Here is a 15,560-nt window from a genome sequence, read left to right as displayed (position 1 = left end):
TGTTCTAAGCAGTGCGCCAGTCAGATTCTTGCGCGATCTCCGCCAGCTCAAACGACACGCACCCAGTCGCTCTGTCACGAAGATAGGGTGAATAGAAGCAATATTCCTGCAACTTCTTTAGCGAGTGGTCAAGCCGACATGTCCTCTCGGACCAAGATGCAAGCTTAAGGGTCTAAAAATCGTTGATATTAGAACAATATGCACCCCGTCCACGGAACAACATAAGTCATAAGTATCCAAATATGATAGATATCGATATAGATGTGCATACCAAAAGACGAAGGACACTAGAATACATTCCCACTCACGGCTGAGCAGCCTCCCGACTCGCGAGGAACGCGCCCATGTCTTTCGTTTTCCCTCTTGCTCCCGAAAGCCCAACGCTCGGAAACCCCCGTGCATTCTCTCCCTCGATGACGCGCTCCATGCGCTCTTGGGGTATAGGTAATGTAGTGACAGCTGGAGACGCAGATACAGACTGAGTGGGAGTATATGGTGCCGTGGATTGTGATGCTGTCGAAGACGAGAGAGGCGAGAAGCGTTTTGACGCGTGGTGCTTTGACTTTTTTGCTGGTTTTGGCAGGTGCATCTGGGTGTGTGGATAGGAAGATGGGACAGCTTGTGCGTGTTGGTGATGGTTGTAATATAGAGTTGGATCTCCGTTGGAGATCGAAGCAGAAGTCCGAGAGCGAGAATCTGAACCCGAACCACTCCAAACAGCAGATTGGCGTTTCTTGCGGGTGTACAACTCCCCGCCGAGGTCTGCATCATCAGCGTCCTCTGAGCCTTCTCCCTTCCCGCTTATGGCTGACAGTTCTTCTTGCGCCCGTACAAACAACCCAAAATCAGGGGCTGGCAGCGAGGATACTGGGGCTTCTCCACTGCCTTGGAACCCCTCAAAATCATCGCCTTCAGCAAGAGAGCCACCGTTTAGCGAGAGCAGAGCAGACATGCGCTCGCGTTCCCTCCGCTCCCTGCGCCGTGCCTTCCTCTCTGCTTTCTGCCGTGCTTCCTCCTCCCGCCTCTGTTGCTCAGCTTCTGCACGGTCTGGAGATGACAGGCGAGCAATAACTGACGAGTCTAGTGGTGCCGCGTCCGAGTCCAGCGTAGACGAAGATGGGGTGCCGAGTGCTCTCCCCCTCCACCCCCGTTCGTCTTCATCGTCCGAAAGGTAAATCGGCGGGCGGCCGAATAATGTGTATCCAAAGAGAGTGAGCGAGAATGCAGGGCGTTTTCGTGGTTTTCTCCGCCCCGCTCCAATGTTTGAGTGTAGGGAGAGCGTTTCTGCTTCTGTGTCTGTGTCGCGCAAGAGCCCCTCGAGCTCGTTTGACGGCGACCTGTGGGATCTGACGTCGCTGCGGGTGTTATCATTGGAGTCGACAGGCACTGTGCTGCTGAAACATGGTATGCACGAGGCAAGAGCAGCTCGTATGCTGTCCCTGTAGGAGAAGTTGTCTACAGCCATTAGTGTAATCCAAAAAGGTGCACTGTGTGAGGGTGTGAGGGTATAGTTTTCCGGTACAAAGCTAGCGAAAAGTATGTAGGTCAAGAAATAAGTTGAAGTCGTGATCGCAGTCGTAACGAACTCCGGCCTGCAGAGCAGCGCAGCGCAAACACGTGTCGAACGTTTACTAGAATTTGTGTCACTTGACCTGAATTGTTTCCGACCGGCAAAAAGCACCCGCGTTGGCAACGAAACTCAAAACAAGTCAATGTAAGAAAAAATACGACTGATCTTGTATAGTACCCGGTGAACTAGACTGTGAGTACATTATACAAGGTGAGTGCGAACTTCAAACTATCCGTGCGAAGAAGAGAACAAAAGAGAACCGCTACTCCATACCGGCCGAATCAGGGTCAAGTAAGCTGTTGCTAGGTGGTTAACTATGAAAGTGAAATGTACAAGAAAAGCTCACCTATACTGCTTCATCAGGGAACACTCACCACCGTTCTCCAGATCGATGTTGTACGAGTAGAAGTAGCCCTCGGACGAAATGACCATCACCTGGGGTAGAGTACTGAACCGAACATAAGAAAACTATGGCAGAAGTAAAAAGACATTGAATCGTACCCGCTGAGCGCAACAATACATCTTGCTCCACTTGTTGGTAGTCGCAAGAACGCAAAGTCGCGAGATGGTTCCCACATCTCGGTTAATGTGTTAGGAAGATATCCCCCAACTGAATGCGACAGACTCTTGGTCATCTGCAGCGACTTCCGACGAAGACTCATCCTAGACAACATCAGAAAGAAACTCTAGACTGTACGAGAATAGAATCAACGTACGAAACACCACTCTTCTTACGTTCGTCAGCGAATGCTTCATAGCCTCCATCCATTCCTGCAGACCCCTCCCTGCCGTCAATGGACTCAGGGGGGCTAGACAGGCCCTCATTCTTCTTACTGGACGAAGATGGTGGACCTTTCTGAGGACCGAGCTTGAAGATGTGCACTGTGTCATGTGCAGAGCTGACAGCAAGCAAGGACGACACCACATTGAAGTTGATCGAATGTATCCGTGCCTCGCGGGTTCCCCGACGGAATTGGTACAGTTTCTCTGATCCAGGGATGCTCCAAACCCGGATGACGGTACCCTTGTCGGATGCAGTGGCAAGGATAGTACCTGTCGAATTGATGGAAAGGAAAGAGATCGGCGATTTGTGCGCCTGGATTACATTGGCGACCGTCAAGGTGCGTGTAGAGAACAAGAGAACGTCGCCGGATTGATTACTAGAGGATGGTGCCTGTGAGGTGGAGGCCTGACTAGGCGATTGAGTGGTAGGAGAAGGGACAGGGGACGGATATGCAAGGTAGGAATTGTCAGCGGATGGTGAGAGGGCACATGTTGCTGGTACAGCTCAGCTGTAGATCTTTGGCGAGAGCGATGGGTGACGCGCTCACCTTCAGGGTTGGGTGTGGTCTCTATGATGTGCAGAAGACGCATATTGGATATATCATAGATATATATTTCGATTTCCAATACAATGACAAGAGTTTTCCTGTTCAGTTTGACAGCAAGAATGGAGGACGGGAACAGCAGTTCGCAGATCATGGATTGTCGCTGCGAGGGTAAAGTGTGACAATCTGAATTACATAAACATTTGAAAGGATACACACCTTTGTATTGACAATCTGCAGTTTCCGTGGACTGGACTGGGGTTGATCAGCGGCACCGACTAGCGCAATGAGCGAAGTGCAGAACAGCATTTCAACGATGCCACGCGCGCCGTCATCTAAGTATAAGATGTTCCTGTCAATTCAGTGTCCACAACACCCATACAAGACAGGATAAGGACCCACTCATCGTGTAGACTCTCCCGAATGGATCGCAATTGGTTATGCTGTAACCTTTTCGTGTTCCAACGGATATGCACCTAAAAGTACGGTTTGAGCAAGCTATAGAAAGTCTTTGTAAGTCTTAAGACTCACGAGAAATCCTGGTTGAAGTTAGCAAAGAGCATATTGGCGTTCAACTTCTCTGCCATGGTAGCGGAATGAGATGTAATGCGCTCTGGTCACCTGGTATTGCTACTTTACTGTGCCTTTCAAACAACTACAAACATCATGGACTCGACCAAGTCCAGAACGTGTTCCTAACAAAACCTTTGTTCTCTTTCGATATGGACTCGGACTCAGAGCCGATACTGTACATCGATAGAACGGAAGGGGGCGACCTATTCAACTCCAAGCCTCGGTCATCCGAATCTATCAAGCTGCGGGAGCTGGGCTTGCAAATCTACAAAGAAGTCTGGAAAGAATTTTATAAATGGGAACCTAGGGAGTGCCAACGGGTTATCGACTCTTTCGCTGGCCGACGAGTCCCTGGAGCGCAACAGAAATACAATAAAATGATAGATCAACTATTCGACCCAGCCCTTCAGGATTCAGAGATGCAAGAGAACCCAAACCGATCTTCCCTGATAGTGACGCAGTACGATGCTGACGGTCGAGGTATATCATACCCCTTGGAGGTGGTGGAGATCTCTGTCGATCCTACTTTTGAATCCCACCCTCCCTACGAATCTTGTCCACCAATCAATCAAAGCATTAAACCTGGCCGCCAACTAAGCGACAAAGTTCTCTTCATCCCGTATGCTGACGACGAGGACTTCCCGGTCGACGAATATCTAGAACCCTTTCCGTGCTTCGCATGGGAAGAAGACTTTGATCCAGACTGTAAGCCATGATTGGTTCAACATGCTAAAACCGCCACTGGAGATTGTATTTCCAGTGGAAATGATCCAAATCGAAACTGTCCGCCGACTAGACAGCATTCACAATATCTCGCCGAAGGACATTGATAGGATGGACATCTTCAAACCACTGCGTGAATTGTACAATGGGGGCCTTTTATGGGAGAGACACCAGCGGTTCGCCCGCTTGTTTCACGTCCTCGCAAGACGTTCTCATTGCTTTATGCAGAGATTTCCTTCACTGGCCTGGAAGACCGTTTGATACTGAGCGTGACTTGGAGTCTAGCTTTGAACCTGCAGTTGACAATCTTTGTCAAAGGTTGTCGTCACTTCTTGCGACCTTTTGTCCAAACCTTAATTGTCTGCGCACTCTGTGCACGACGCATTGTAAGTTCAGTGTAATTTGATTTCCCCCCCATTCATGTGTTCTGCTAGCGCATCCTCGGTCTGCGTTGTTCGGAGGTGTTAGGCCCAAGGTAACCAGCCAAAGCATGCGACTCAGTGAAGGAGAGCCTTGTGGAGAAGAATGTTTCCGTCTAACAGACGAGTCTTACATGGTTGTCATTATTGTTGAGCACCCACACGTTCATCCCTGATCTGCGCGGTTCATAGGACAAAGTCTACTGGGAGAACGAATCCGATAAAGAGACACTGAAAACAATCTTATCAATCTCCCCCGACCTATTCCCTTGTCAGCTTGCAGTTCTCTGCTTCAAGCCGTGTCGAGAAGTAATCACATTCACATACACCCTGAGCTGCCAGTCTTACCTCTCTCAAGGTCTTTGTTCAACGATCTCACATATTTCCAGAGCATAGCATATATGATGATGACCCCACAGGCGATGAGGAAAGCCATACACAGAATCGCAGAACAGAGAAAAAGGCTCGAAAGCCTCGTCTCGATTTTGGTACTCCAAATTTTCTGTTGGGTGACTATGGGTCCTGGCTCACGGTCGATTGCAGAAGACGCGAGCTCTCATGAAAAATTCGCTCCGTAAGCTTCTCTGTATGATCAAGCTAATAGCCAGATGGAAATTATGGAATTCTTTGTGATGTAGCATCGAGCCTTGCAATCATAAGGGTCCCTGTGAAGATGCGCAGTGCCGTTGCTACTCTCAGAAACGACACTGCCAACTGGCTTGTCGGTGTGGTATAAAATGTTCGTATGGTCATGTTTCACATCGTGGCACGGGTCAAATTTCAAACAAATGACTTTAGGTGTTCGTCAATTTCGCGGTTGCAAATGCAAACGCTGCCATTCAAAAACTTGCCCGTGTGTTAAACACACTCGAGAATGTTTGCCTGGGATATGTACGAACTGCGATGCAAAGTAGGGCACACCATTCAAACATTGTTAGGGTGAACTAAATTCCAGTTTAGAGGTCAGACTTCGTTATTAACAAGTTCAAGTGTGTGACTTAGTGCAAATGACCATTGATCAGGTGCAACTGAAAAGCCATGCGAGAACACGAGGCTTCAGCGAAATGACGCCAAGGTAAGGACGCGCTTTGTCCCTGACTCACGCTTACCACTGGCCAGGCTGTCGAGATCAAGCGGGCTAAATTCGGCCTAGGAGCTTTCGCAGCGGAAAACATGAAGCGGGGCGATTACATCGGAGGTGATGCCATTCCTCGCGACATTGGAACGCAACCCCTCATGTTTTGGCTCAGACTACGTCGGCATCTTCATGAAGCACGAAGACGCTGACTATCTACAGTACGCCTTCACGTTGATGGCATCGACTGCAACGTCCTCACTTCATACAGTGATATCACCAATTACAGCCATCGTAATTATCTGTTTGAGTTCTCACCCAACAACTTTGACGAGATGTTTGATGCTGCCCCGGTCGGAAATGCCACTCGTTTCTTGAACCACTCACCCGCCGCAAAGGCGAATTGTACGACAGAAGGTAAGTCACAGCATGGAGCTAGTTGTGCCTATCAGCTGAATGATATGCACCCGAGCTCTCCTTGTTAATGGGGAGCATCACATCGGGTTTTACACCAGTAAGGTTTCCAGACGGCGGTATCGAATCGCTCTACTAACGGTATTATCCAAAGCTAAGGCAGTGGCTCGTGGACAGGAGCTTGTCTTTCATTACGGCTCCAAATACTGGTCACAAGAGCAGGGTTCGGAACCGTTAAACGATTGAGGTAGCGGGTTTGAGTATTGGTTCTACGGTACATAGAAGATTTCCAACCGTCAGAATGCGTCCGATGTAATATTGGAGACAGGCATGTACAACCAAGGTTTGCGGAGCGGATACGACTTGAATGAACACATACGAGTTCCTTCCTGAGGCCCGAGAGCTTCTCACGAGCTCGGCGATTTTCACAGTGCCGACTCCGACACTAGTCATCACAACGACAATTCGGTACTATCACCTGATTCGGAATGCACAATCGATGGGTAATGCACAATGCACTCCAGGGCTCACCACTATATATTTCATTCGGAACAGATGGAGGACAAGTATTAGCATATGTTCGATAAGACTACCAAATCAAATATTTAAAATCGGCGCTGTGAAGCCTTCCTGAGATGAAACATTGTGCGAGTGTACCCAAAATGAGTGATTTTTGGACACTAAATCCAAGATCCACCCAGATCCCATTAACCTATCAACATAAGAACTTCAACATATGTGAAATACACCATTCTGAATCTACTCCAGGTGTTTCTATGTCAATAGAACACCACCACACATTGTGCTATTCACGATTCATGAGCAAAGCGTGACAGTCAGGCTAGATTGGGAAATCACACTCTCGGCTTGGTTGAGTCTCCGCTTTGTTTGCATTCGCCAACACTGGACTTTCATTCGCTTTGCGCGCTGTCGGACTTTGGATATCATTGTGTATTGGCCGAGGTGCCGCGCGTGACATGGTATGACGAAATTGTGCATTTCTATTGTGTTTTCGACATCTCAACTTCCAGTGCTGCCGCTGCAACAAGCTCGCAATAAAATAAAATAATTCTTGTTGGGCCTAATGCGCAGAGACCTAAGGTACACACTACAGTAGATCCGATACGAATATATGTTGTTGTTGTGTTGCTATTCAGCAATAAGTGAAAATTGTGCATTTCGGGCCGTCGAATGATAGTATGGTTGCTCAAGAATTTCACACCCATGTATTCGTAGTAACCACGGCCCTGAAGCAATGAACGAACCGCATTGATAAGAATCTAGAAAATATGAGCAGAAGTTACATTTCACGATTGGATTAAGTACGATGATGCAGCCCAGCGAGGTATAGTTTTTCATTATTATAATTCCCTGCAAATTATTGACTACGAGGTCACGTAAGGAGATCCACCTTTCATCTTCTGGTTTGGTTTGACCTTAGATGTGTAACGAGGTGGGACAACCACTGGTCAGCAATGCTTAACATCTTGCTGAACGAGCCCAAGAGCTTTGTCAGAACGAGGCTTAATCGAGCACTTGAAGGGCTTGGGGTGGCTAGGAGTGTGTATGTCCAGAGCACCGCGGGCACGAGATGAGGAGCGACGTACCTGATAAAACCAGATGAATGGTCAACTTCAGGGGTGATCTCTACGCCGTTCTCGACAACCTTGGAAATATCAAACACGGCAAGTGACATCGCGGTGGATATCCAGATGGAAGCATCCGCGAGGTGCTGACCTATACAATCGAAAGAAAGCGACGTCAGAAAACTGCTGGTCGGTCAGCGCCCTCTGTGAGTTGCGCATACCTGGGCAGATACTACAGAGCAGGAACTTAGCATTTCGCTCACAATAGAACAGCAACCTGTCCTTACCGTCTACCAAAACCGAAGCACATCGTGCGAGGGTCAGTCTCAGGCTCCTTTCCATCCTTGGCGAAAAAGCGCTCAGGGTTGAATTCTGAGGGGTTGGCATATGTCTGCGGATCATTGAGCATGAACCTGTCGCAATTCCAAGCATTCAACTCTGTTAATAAATCGGATACAGAACAATGAAAGTACCAACCATATGTTAGGGATTATCAAGGAGCCTTTGGGAATGTAGTACCCGTTATGGATGTCGTCCTCGGTGGTGCTGTGGTCAGCTATCATTGAGATACGTCTTGTCAACTAGAGATTGTGATAGGCGAGATTCGCGTACCGCTAGCAACGACAACATTCCAGCGAAGGACTTCCTTGGCAAGCGCCTCGGTGTAGGGGAGAGAGGCCCGGTCGGCGAAGGAGGGAAGACGATCAGGACCAACAACAGCATCAATTTCAGCCTGGGCCTTCTTCTGCACATCGGGGAAAAGTGTCATAGCCAGAAAAAACGAATAGATTGCAGAAACAGACTGAGCAAACAGGTGTTAGTGAAAAAAAATCGAAATGCAGGGAGGGGCCAACCGTGTCGGCACCGCCGCCGTATAGGGATACAGCAGACCACTTCACAATGTGATCCTCTTCTGCAGACAAAGTACGGCCATCCAATAGATCCAAGGTGAAAGACTTGAGGGCAATGCCAGCAGCCTGGAAAATAAAACTATAGCGCGTGGTCGCCAAACTAGAAATGTTAGTCACCATCTGATCCTTGGCGAACTTGTAGGGTGCAGCAGCCATCTCTTCGAGTGTTTCACGACATTCACGAGCAATGCGCTTGAAGCCAGCACCAGGGAACCATTCAGGGACCTTGGCCACTAAAACATAGTCAGGCCATTGGGAGAAAACGTTGAAATACTATGGCCTTACAGCATGGCAAGAAGTCAACCATGAAATCGCCAGTAATACTGAACCGCGAGAATTGGTCCAACGCGCGTTCTGCAAGGAAAACGAAGGGATCATTTTCCTCCTTTACTTCATAACCATAGGAGATGCGCAGGATGATAGCGCCAGCGGTGCTATAAAATTCAAAGATCAAGCCAATATTGCGAAGATAAAAACATACTGTCGAATATGTCCTTGCAGTTGGTCAGGTTTCGCGAGTACGCACTTCAGGAATCGGTGGGTCTCGATCTCCTCGATCGGGTTGTAGACAGCCAAGGCAGCGCGGCTGCCAATGATGCGATGGAAATTCTTGCGGTACAGACGTAAACGTTCACCATAACGGAGATAACCCAAAGTGTGCTTATAGCCCATAAGTTCGCCACTCATAGGAACAACAGGACGGTCGGAGTACACAGTGCTCTTCTTGTCCAGCATTTCCATCGTAGTCTTGAGAGAGTTTAGCACAAAGATGTGCTGACCCAAAACATTGACATGCGAAATAGGACCTGCGCACAAGACATCGAAATCGTGTTTTTTTTGAACAACAGGAGGCTTTTACCATACTTCTTACCCCACTCGGCGAAGGTGAGCCAGGGCTTGACATGAGGTATGTCTTGGACGTTTCCAACGAGAGGCAGCCCCAGGGGTCCAGGGGGATATGGTGCAGGATTGTTCTCAGTAAATACCTGCTTCACCAGATACACTCCGATACCAGCAAGACATAGGTACAACCAAGTAACGTTGGTAATCGTCAACATGGTCGACTAGCAGACGACGAGCAAGTGAAGAACGGGGTGGTGATCAGGACCAGGAAGGAGATAGGTCTGGAATGAAAAAGTAGAGCGAATGCCGAAAAGCCTAGAGTCCTCTCCTCGATTATATCTCTTTCTGGGACGCTAATTTATGTCAGAAACTCGGACGTCTGTACCATGGGTCTCCGACTGCGCTTTAGACTATGGCGTGAGCGATTTTTTATGCGCTATTAACGCAATAGGGTGCAGGCAAGATGATCATGCTGGCATGATGTAGTACTTTGAAAACGAAAGCCTCCGGTGATGTTCGGCAACGCACCTTATACGTTTTTGAGTGCCGCTACACATCATGAGCGATTAACGCAATAGGGTGCCCTAGGCGAGACTCCTACTAGGGCCAGTACTTGCTGACGTTGAACAACATATTGTATTACTTGGAGCATCAATGCATCATGATTAAATTGAATTATTCATTGAGCGTGAGATCATGATATGCTCCAAGCTGACGCGGAACAACCGCAGACACCCGAGGTTGATCGATTGATAAACCCCGCACGACAGCGCACCATACTGAGTCCTGACCACTTTTGCATCGTGGATTCGTCTGTATTTCTTGTCGAGATCGTGCGAGGGCGGTTTCAGTTGGCTGGGCACGATGCGGCACTCCCCAGACGTCTCTCGCACTGTCCAATTCTCACTGGGGTTAACGTCAGTGATCTGGTGCGCAACTCACCGTTTCGTTTTTTTGCATCCTTGTCCTTCAGCTTGTCTGACTTGATGCTTTATAGAAGGAAGGACTTTCTTCCTTCTATTGGTCTACCTACGGGAAGCCAAACTTGATGCTGACAACACAAACACATATTTATGTGTCGCCTAGTGTAAGAAGATTCAGGACTCCAGGAGGACATGTGTAATAAGGTTTATTTTTTTTCCGTGTTCTTGCCAGTCATGTGCATTGTGTACTATAAAACCTTAAATTACCAACTCGGCAACCAAGGTTACTCTACGCCTGCACTTTGTAAGTACATATTTGTGATATAGCTCTCGATAGTATCACGTCAATTTTTGTCTCTGGTCCGTTCAGTGTAAACAGCTAGACCAGTCGAGTCGAGCCATTCATTGGGGCCGCACCTTGCTTGCCGTTTGTGTTGATATGATCCACCCTCGGTTTCTCCGTGGTCGATGGTGGTGGGCAGCGAAAACACCCGGTACCGTATATCAATATATGCGGTGAACGTGAATTCGAAGCGGAAACTTCGTCGACGAACAGGCATTGTGGACAGCCCCCAGCCCTGCGTCGATGAAAGGTAACAATGTGATTCGAGCCGACGATTTCTAAAACAACAGTGCATAAATGATATCGTGTATCATATTCATCGATAGGGCATATGACTGATGATGCCAACAACAAAAACACCGTATAAGTACCACTACTATAGTAAGTGGATCCTGCAGAGTCCAGACGTGTCAAACCTCAACAAGCCCTCTCACTACTGGGCACGATGTTCAAGACCTACCGCAAGATGTGGTGGGTGTACGATCGCATCAGTACTCGTCTAAGATACAACAGATCTCCAAGATCTACAGCCATATCGTCTCAAGCTGCCCCTCGAGTTCCCGCTTCGTCTCGATAATCAACACATCTCTCGTGAGTACTCTTTTCCAGCTCAGGCGCCTGATATTCACGGATGAATCGAGCTGAAGCAGTAAACAGACATAATGCCGGTGTGCCTGCATCCTCCCCTGGTGAGTGTATACGCGTCCGTCGAGGGCCTGGTAATTCAATACGCCAATTGCCCATTGCGGACCTATTGCCCATTGGGGTGTGTACTTCCGCTTCCATATATCACCTGCCTTATTTTCGAAGCAGGTCGCAATGGTATCGTAAAAAGAGTCGTCCGTTGGGGAGATGGTCAAAGTATCGGAATCCTCCGGTGGTGTCTTCAACGGAATGATAAGCGTCTCCACTTGCAACCCCCTCTTCGTCATCTCAAAAGACTGGTCACCACGCCAGTGTGATTCTCCGACATCAGTCTCTAGCTCTGGGGCCATCGTTGGATCATATGCAGTGTAGCACTGAGGGACATCCGGGATGGCCTCGTTGTGTGGACATGACGGTCCCGCCCAAGCTAGGATATCCCATCCGTGACATCTATGGAAGATCGTCTCCATCAACCTGTAGAATGCCCACTTTCCTTCGCCATATGCCACGCTCATGCTAAGGTCGAACAGACCGATGAGGGAATAAGCGGTGTCCTCGATCCTCGTCGTCTTTCGAGTCGATGCCCACGCCATCTTTTCGTGCACGCGGGTAAATCCGGGCGTGAACCTCTGCAGATCATCGGAGGGGATCTTCGTAATCTGGGAGATGTGGTCGACGAGTTTAACATCGTCCTTGTCGTTGCACGAATTACTGATGGGTTCCCAATTTTTCTGATAGAACTTCAGCGTGTGTGGAGCGAGAAGCTCCTGGAGGGTCCATCCCCTCTTGAACCACTCGTCCATGCCGAAGTCGAACGGCGTCGACGACTGATGGAGGTAGGCAATACAGATATGCGCGTTACGGTACCATTTGAACATTGCGCGGATAGCTTCCTCCAGTTCTGAACTATCCCTCTTATTGATGCAACACGTGTCCGACCATGCAAGCCGACAACCATGTGCAAACGCCTTCTCGCAGAATTTCTCAAGCTTCATGAATCCTTCCCCCGACCTTTGACCCCGCGGTAACCTCATGATATCCCTGAATGTCGGTTCGCCTGTGCGGAACCAGCGATGGGAAAAGATAGCGTATTTCATTGAATCTTTGACAAGGCTGCGGACCGCCGTTTCCCTTGTCACCGTTCCTTTTTCGCTGCACTGTAAGTCAAGCTGGTCTAGGCGATGTTTGATCTCAGCCTCAGAAAACTGCTGGAAATAGTCTGCTTGCAGCTCGTTTCGGCTCATTAGTCGGAGTGGCCGCCCGTAATCATCCAGCTGTAATATGTGGGTAGGCATCTCGTTGAAGACGTATTCTTCGAATATGTCTTTTATGCTTTTGCCCTGGTTGGCACAAATGTCAGATGCTAACGCCTAGTACTTGGCTAGAAATTCGTCACCTGTTCAGAGACGCTCAGCTCTTGGCCGTCTAGTCGTGGACAGTGAGAGGTTGACAGCCGCCTCGTCAAATTATCGAGAAATCGCAGACGAGCAGGTCTGGCTGAATTTTCAGTACTGCACGCGGTGTTTCGACTACGAATGAAGTCACCTAACAGGAGCCTTGTGAGGCAGACATAAGCCTGAGTTCATGATGATCGATGGCATGATCGAGCGTTTTTCCCGATTGCCAGATCCAGCCAAGGATGATCGTCCACACGACGCGACACCAGCGCAAACATCATGATTCTGAATATCTCTGCAACATCGCCGTCTGTAAAAACACTTGAGATGGTCGTTAATCAAGGTTAGACGCACGTGCTGGTGGTGGAGAGGTAAGCTACCCGCGGACGATGGTGTGCTAAATCTACGACGCCATGCGGTGCAAACGAACGGTTTGGTATTCCAAGTATGCGCAGTCCCTTCATAATACCAAGGTGCGAGGAGGTGCTTGAGCATAAAACTGACGCCGGGCTCGAAGCCACTTGTCTCCTCAGACCTAAGCATGCGCGGGAGAAGGAAGTCATTGATCGGCTACCCTTAGTAGAACAAGCGTGAGCAGGTCTAGACAGACCGTAGACAAAGGAAGACAATCTGAGTCGTTCCTTCTTTGCTGAGTGGTAATTCTGGAAGTTGGAACACTGCCTAGTAGTACTTGCGGCACGGTAGCCGATCCCTGAACTAGGGCGTACGCCACTAAAGCTTGAAGTTTGAAGTTTATGTAAAGGGCACTGCCTGTACGTTATCCTAAACCCTGTCCTGTTTATGCAACTTGCCAGGGCAAGAGAAGAATGTAAGTCCATTTGTCGTATCCATGGAACCGTATCTCGACGACTCTCATCCCTGAGTCATCGCTCCCAAGGAACTTTTGATAAATAGAAAGATGGTAGTACACCAGATGATGAATGTGCGTATATAGCAGTGGTACAAATGGCCAAGCATATCAGGAAGCATTTGTGAGGTTTGTACATGATAAAGCAGTGTCAATGCAATCCCGAAACGATTGTAAGTAGTCGCTGACCAGAGCGAGCTTAGCGATCAGAACAGGACTACGAACTTCAATGGCAGGTATCAGATACTGATACTGTAGCAGCGCGCCGACGCTCAAGAGGATCGCTCAGGCTCAGACATCATATCCCAATCACTTCCACTAGCATCTGGACCAGAGTCAGTCGCATCAGACCAGGACTCGGACTCAGAACTCCCGCTGTCATTGCTCCCAGCCCTACTGATCAAAGGGCGCCGAGTCCACGATAGCTGACTGCTCGAGGAACTTGCACCTGAGATGGGGATTCTGTTTAGCCCTCGCATGGAAGGCGCTACATCACCCTCGTCCTCAGATTCAAATTCAGAGTCGCTTGAAATGACTGAAGGTGAACGGGACGGGACAGGGATTGGTGTCGAGGGAATCGAAAAATTGTACGGGGAAGGGGATGACTGCCGAGATGCGGCGTCTATGTCTTCTAATGGGCTCCATCTCGGGCTTTCCCTGAAACTAAGATATTGAAGCATATCTTGGGAGATATCAGCAGCGCCAGGGAGTTGGCGCGCGTGATGGCGGCATTGAACCATAGGAAGAGCTTTGGCAGGAGGATGACGACTCTGCGTCTGAAGAGAAGGCGCTGAACATATAGTCGAGCTGGTTTGGAGTTTCCCCACGGCGTAGGGTTTGTGTGCTCGACACCTTCCTAATCCTGCTATGCTTCTCATCCCATTTCACCATCTCCTCCCTCTCCCGCGCATGTCGCGCGAGTAATTCATCCCACAAAGTCGGTGCTGGGCCCGTAATCCTCAACGTGTCTCTAAGCGCCCACTCTGTATCAAGCATCGCCAGGTATGTCACATCTTTCCAGACACCAACCACACCCCCACCCTCCGGCTTGAAGACTGAACGCCGCCGAGTGCCTTCGTGTGTGAAACCTTGCCCCACAAAAAGCCTCATTGCGCGATCTTTCTGGGCGCCATCCATAAACGCTGCTTGAACGCGATGGAACTTGAGCTCTTCAAATGCCCACCGCAACACAAGCTCTACGGCTTCACGACCAAAGCCCTTGCGTCGATGGTAATCAGTGATGATAATCCCAGCACTCGCTTCTTGTGCTGCAGACTGCGCAGGGGCAGCGGTGACGTAAACGAGACCAATTGGATCCTCTTCATAGGAAACTTCTTGCTCCAAAGCGGTGAGGTCGAGAAGTGCTTGTTCGTCGTACATCTTCATCATCACAACGGCGCAAAGCAAGCATTCCTCTGAGAAATTGGGCAGGTATGGGACGGGCGCTAGCATTGGTTCCACTGCGTTCTCCGTGAGTTCGTTCCATAAAGCTTCGACCTTTGGATTTTGATAGTGGTTGAAGTTTAGAGGCGAGAGAGCTAGATTTTGGGACTGTGTGATCATGGCAGGCGATGGACTGCGATGGAACTGGGCGTGGAGCTGGTGCGGCTGTTACCTGTGTTAAAGATATATATGATATTGGTTTCAAAGGCGCTAACTCTGTAAACGCCCACAGCAATCAGCGAGAACGTAACACAGACCAGCACAGACTTACACTGCTATATTTGGTGGGCGATGAGGGTGATAACTCTACTTTGGTATTCGGACTTGGGGGTAGTGAAGCTTGTGAAGTATTGAGGGACGTTTCGACGAAGTCTATAGAAGCTGACAGGGGTTTGTTCTCACGACGACCAAGGACATGAGGACATGATGCATATAGACTTGAAACAGTTTCTGGACGGAACATTCATTGCACGTGATACGGCGGTGCAGTGTGAAATTC

At 49.0% G+C, this 15,560-nt stretch overlaps 6 protein-coding genes across 6 annotated transcripts; 1 reads left to right on the top strand and 5 right to left on the bottom strand.

Moving 5' to 3' along the window:
* Nucleotides 1–304: 304 nt before the first annotated feature.
* Nucleotides 305–1,465, bottom strand: EDB91DRAFT_1058526 (uncharacterized protein; the record flags this gene model as incomplete). The annotated part of the gene is made up of 1 exon (XM_041314166.1): nt 305–1,465. The coding sequence occupies one exon, from the start codon at nt 1,463–1,465 to the stop codon at nt 305–307; it is 1,161 nt and encodes a 386-aa protein (XP_041173587.1).
* A 177-nt stretch (nt 1,466–1,642) lies between these two features.
* Nucleotides 1,643–3,535, bottom strand: EDB91DRAFT_1153588 (WD40 repeat-like protein). Its single transcript, XM_041319527.1, has 8 exons — nt 3,430–3,535; nt 3,301–3,374; nt 3,118–3,233; nt 2,902–3,061; nt 2,287–2,848; nt 2,072–2,233; nt 1,917–2,018; nt 1,643–1,866 (listed from the first exon to the last, which is right to left on the bottom strand). The coding sequence occupies exons 1-8, from the start codon at nt 3,483–3,485 to the stop codon at nt 1,833–1,835; spliced, it is 1,266 nt and encodes a 421-aa protein (XP_041173586.1). The 5' UTR covers nt 3,486–3,535; the 3' UTR covers nt 1,643–1,832.
* Nucleotides 3,536–3,612: 77 nt separating this feature from the next.
* Nucleotides 3,613–6,594, top strand: EDB91DRAFT_1153567 (SET domain-containing protein). Its single transcript, XM_041319526.1, has 15 exons — nt 3,613–4,176; nt 4,232–4,370; nt 4,423–4,580; nt 4,629–4,750; nt 4,806–4,922; nt 4,972–5,101; nt 5,157–5,187; nt 5,252–5,352; nt 5,412–5,523; nt 5,634–5,688; nt 5,733–5,811; nt 5,864–5,909; nt 5,960–6,105; nt 6,161–6,202; nt 6,257–6,594. Exons 1-15 carry the CDS (start codon nt 3,621–3,623, stop codon nt 6,346–6,348), a joined length of 1,926 nt encoding a protein of 641 aa, XP_041173585.1. The 5' UTR covers nt 3,613–3,620; the 3' UTR covers nt 6,349–6,594.
* A 773-nt stretch (nt 6,595–7,367) lies between these two features.
* Nucleotides 7,368–9,872, bottom strand: EDB91DRAFT_712457 (cytochrome P450). The gene is made up of 11 exons (XM_041328180.1): nt 9,459–9,872; nt 9,081–9,405; nt 8,885–9,033; nt 8,717–8,832; nt 8,543–8,665; nt 8,301–8,490; nt 8,166–8,244; nt 7,976–8,101; nt 7,910–7,920; nt 7,710–7,839; nt 7,368–7,656 (listed from the first exon to the last, which is right to left on the bottom strand). Exons 1-11 carry the CDS (start codon nt 9,655–9,657, stop codon nt 7,572–7,574), a joined length of 1,533 nt encoding a protein of 510 aa, XP_041173584.1. The 5' UTR covers nt 9,658–9,872; the 3' UTR covers nt 7,368–7,571.
* A 1,360-nt stretch (nt 9,873–11,232) lies between these two features.
* On the bottom strand, nt 11,233–12,954 carry EDB91DRAFT_1252044 (uncharacterized protein; the record flags this gene model as incomplete). Its single annotated transcript, XM_041323451.1, has 3 exons — nt 11,233–12,693; nt 12,750–12,846; nt 12,899–12,954. The coding sequence occupies 3 exons, from the start codon at nt 12,952–12,954 to the stop codon at nt 11,233–11,235; spliced, it is 1,614 nt and encodes a 537-aa protein (XP_041173583.1).
* Nucleotides 12,955–13,888: 934 nt separating this feature from the next.
* EDB91DRAFT_1153532 (uncharacterized protein) lies at nt 13,889–15,513 on the bottom strand (the record flags this gene model as incomplete). The annotated part of the gene is made up of 2 exons (XM_041319525.1): nt 14,356–15,513; nt 13,889–14,300 (listed from the first exon to the last, which is right to left on the bottom strand). The coding sequence occupies exons 1-2, from the start codon at nt 15,179–15,181 to the stop codon at nt 13,891–13,893; spliced, it is 1,236 nt and encodes a 411-aa protein (XP_041173582.1). The 5' UTR covers nt 15,182–15,513.
* Nucleotides 15,514–15,560: the final 47 nt, after the last annotated feature.

The sequence above is a fragment of the Suillus paluster genome (assembly GCF_016628075.1).
Source record: "Suillus paluster strain FC165 chromosome Unknown EDB91scaffold_62, whole genome shotgun sequence".
In the NCBI taxonomy this organism is placed as follows: domain Eukaryota; kingdom Fungi; phylum Basidiomycota; class Agaricomycetes; order Boletales; family Suillaceae; genus Suillus; species Suillus paluster.
The sequence above is the reverse complement of the archived record's forward strand: the minus strand, read 5'-3'. Positions and strand labels throughout refer to the sequence as shown.

What these genes read in the sequence shown, in the direction of transcription:
- EDB91DRAFT_1153567 (XM_041319526.1), top strand. Translation starts at nt 3,621, where the DNA reads ATGGACTCGGACTCAGAGCCGATACTGTACATCGATAGAACGGAAGGG. An exon ending in AAAGCCTCGTCTCGATTTTG is followed by an intron (nt 5,102 to 5,156) that starts GTACTCCAAATT and finishes GGTCGATTGCAG; the next exon opens with AAGACGCGAGCTCTCATGAA. An exon ending in TCACATCGGGTTTTACACCA is followed by an intron (nt 6,203 to 6,256) that starts GTAAGGTTTCCA and finishes TATTATCCAAAG; the next exon opens with CTAAGGCAGTGGCTCGTGGA.
- EDB91DRAFT_712457 (XM_041328180.1), bottom strand. Translation starts at nt 9,657, where the DNA reads ATGTTGACGATTACCAACGTTACTTGGTTGTACCTATGTCTTGCTGGT. An exon ending in GGTTGACTTCTTGCCATGCT is followed by an intron (nt 8,833 to 8,884) that starts GTAAGGCCATAG and finishes ACTATGTTTTAG; the next exon opens with TGGCCAAGGTCCCTGAATGG. An exon ending in GAATGTTGTCGTTGCTAGCG is followed by an intron (nt 8,245 to 8,300) that starts GTACGCGAATCT and finishes TCTCAATGATAG; the next exon opens with CTGACCACAGCACCACCGAG.
- EDB91DRAFT_1153588 (XM_041319527.1), bottom strand. Translation starts at nt 3,485, where the DNA reads ATGGCAGAGAAGTTGAACGCCAATATGCTCTTTGCTAACTTCAACCAG. An exon ending in TGCAGATTGTCAATACAAAG is followed by an intron (nt 3,062 to 3,117) that starts GTGTGTATCCTT and finishes TTACCCTCGCAG; the next exon opens with CGACAATCCATGATCTGCGA. An exon ending in GACCACACCCAACCCTGAAG is followed by an intron (nt 2,849 to 2,901) that starts GTGAGCGCGTCA and finishes GAGCTGTACCAG; the next exon opens with CAACATGTGCCCTCTCACCA.